The sequence below is a fragment of the Alternaria postmessia genome, assembly GCF_024291825.1.
Source record: "Alternaria postmessia strain BMP 2775 chromosome Unknown scaffold_353, whole genome shotgun sequence".
NCBI lineage: Eukaryota > Fungi > Ascomycota > Dothideomycetes > Pleosporales > Pleosporaceae > Alternaria > Alternaria postmessia.
Window position 1 is genome coordinate 155 of NW_026260426.1, and position 2321 is coordinate 2475.

A 2321-nucleotide genomic window follows, 5' to 3' on the forward strand; every position below is an offset into this window, starting at 1 on the left:
TTACCCAATATTAGAGTCAGCGGGTATGACATCAGATGGATCAGAATGAACAGAGAGGTTTTGAATCTACCAGTCTACGTATAAATTTTCTCGTCACGTCCTGCTGTATGTTCATTCAGGTACTTTCGCTCTTTGCGTATCTTCGTTGGTAGCTTAGCGTTTATCATAGTCAGCACGCATCACATGGTGTACTCCGAGACCCTACTGCCTCTGATGGAAAAGAAAAGCCTTGAGATTATGGGAAGAGAATACGCTTCTTCGTGCTTGAAAGTATGAACTTGGCGCAATTCTCAGTAAGCGATACCACATAAAAAGCGCCAGCAAAGTCATCATTTTGTGAAAAGATGACTGCCTCTTGATACGATCCTCAGATTGCAAGACGTGTATTGACATTCGAGTGAGAGTATATATCGAACCGACATGATCTGGGTTCTGGAAATAGCGTTGCTCGATGTCATTCTACTTTTTACCAGTACCCGCCTCGTTTGCATTCTTAGCGCCAGCACTTTGAGCACGCGCCGCGAAACCGCCGGAAGACATGTCCTTCCCGCCGAGAGCCTTGAACCCAGATCAGCATTCAGCGCTAGTAGGATATCTCACTTGCGGTACTGACCTGAGACGACTGAATCCTGGAAGCATCCGATGAGGTCATTGGAGTAGACTTGGTTCCGCTGTTTTTAGAAGCGCCACCGGTATTGGAGTCAGAGGACGGCATTGTGATGTCAAAATTGTCTTGGATTGCACAGATTCTTGAAGATTTGCGGTAAAATATTCATCGTTGATGTGGCCGTGATATTAATATGTTCCGTTACAGTCGTAGAAAAGGTTGTAGCTGGATGCTGTGCATCTAGCACAACCCCACCATGACGAACGCTGCAACGCTGATCCATCGTTACCGCAATTGATACCATGCATATATGGTATTCGATCTATCCTGAAGTCGTCCGGATAGTTGATTCCGAACGATGCACTTCAAGTTTGTTGTGCCTATCTTTCCTGATTGTGGACGAGAACCTATAGCCCACCAAGTGTACAGATTGCATCACCACCGGTGGCGCTGTCATGCTCGAATAAAAGCCTGCCACGTTCCCCCTATTCTGTTTCACATCTGCAGCCCACCACTATAGAACGATGTGTGACGAGCTGCCTGCGAGCGTGTGTTGAGTCTTGATATTGCGCACTTGTATGTTCAAAGATGAACGGCGGTCTAGCGTAGGCGAGCTGAGAGACAAAACCTATTGGTTTGCCGCTAGCGACCCACGATCGCGCCACAACGTGAGAATCCCATGATTGCCCACTAGTGATGCTCGGTCGCCCGGCCCGACGCGTTCGTCGATCGCATTGTTGTATGTGTGGTTGCGGGATGATGGTATCAGTGGATAGCCGTCGACAGAAGACCTTACCTCCCGTAGTATAGCGATACTGGTAGGCGTGATGTTTCCATGCTGTACTACCTGTCGTTACGCACACAGCCTTGTTAGCACATCACGTATCGCGTCTTGGCTCATTGCTCCAAATGGTTTTGTTCAGGTCTCTTTTACTGTTCGAAAACAGAAATTTTCGTTCGCGTATGAGGCAGCGATGCAGTGTGATGTGATTGTGTCTTGTTACAATGTGACTGTCGGTAGTAGGATGTGGGATAGTAGCTTGTGCGAACATCGAGACTTTGCATCACACCATACCCCCGAATCAAGATCTCTTGTGCATCGCCATACAGCCAAGATGGCCTCGATGTACGACTAAACGTCACCATCGAACTTCAACAATAGTTTCGACGAATTGTCCACGGCAACGAAAGCTGGGGGTTGCGAACTTTGCCTTCCGCAAGTCACTCGAAAGGGAATAGCGTGTTGGCTGCTTTGACCTGTCAAGTTTCAGATGACAGCCTCAGGCTGAACTACTGGTTGAATTTCTTTTTCGCGTGGGCGTTGGCTGGCAAACCCCTTGAACTGTTCAATGTCCTTGTGCCATCATCATTGCATATGTCGATAGTTTCCGAACAAAAAGGATCTCCTCGAGGAAACAAAAGCTAATGCGACGACTGAAAATGCTACAGTGGTGATTTTCAATGCGTTGTGGTCCGTCAAATCAAGGGTGCAGTGCGTTGGTGGGGAAATTATGCTTGATGCTGGCACGCAACCAAGGCCAAGCACTGTGCGGGGTCGTTTTCGCTTGTCGCAAGCCGCCGTGGTTCCGCAGTCCACAATGAAGAATCTACCAATGAGCCTCACTTCCAGCGCCAGACCTGGGTCTCTTCCTTCGTTGGCAAACTCAAGATCTTCGTCCAGTTCTCGTTTATGTTTGATGTTTCCCGCGACGCC

The 2321-nt window shown here is 48.3% G+C and overlaps 1 protein-coding gene across 1 annotated transcript; it reads right to left on the reverse strand.

Annotated features, from left to right (window-relative positions):
* Nucleotides 1–459: 459 nt before the first annotated feature.
* On the reverse strand, nucleotides 460–715 carry J4E82_011713 (uncharacterized protein; the record flags this gene model as incomplete). Its single annotated transcript, XM_051737904.1, has 2 exons — nucleotides 460–558; nucleotides 614–715. The coding sequence occupies 2 exons, from the start codon at nucleotides 713–715 to the stop codon at nucleotides 460–462; spliced, it is 201 nt and encodes a 66-aa protein (XP_051582337.1).
* Between the last annotated feature and the right edge of the window lie 1606 nt (nucleotides 716–2321).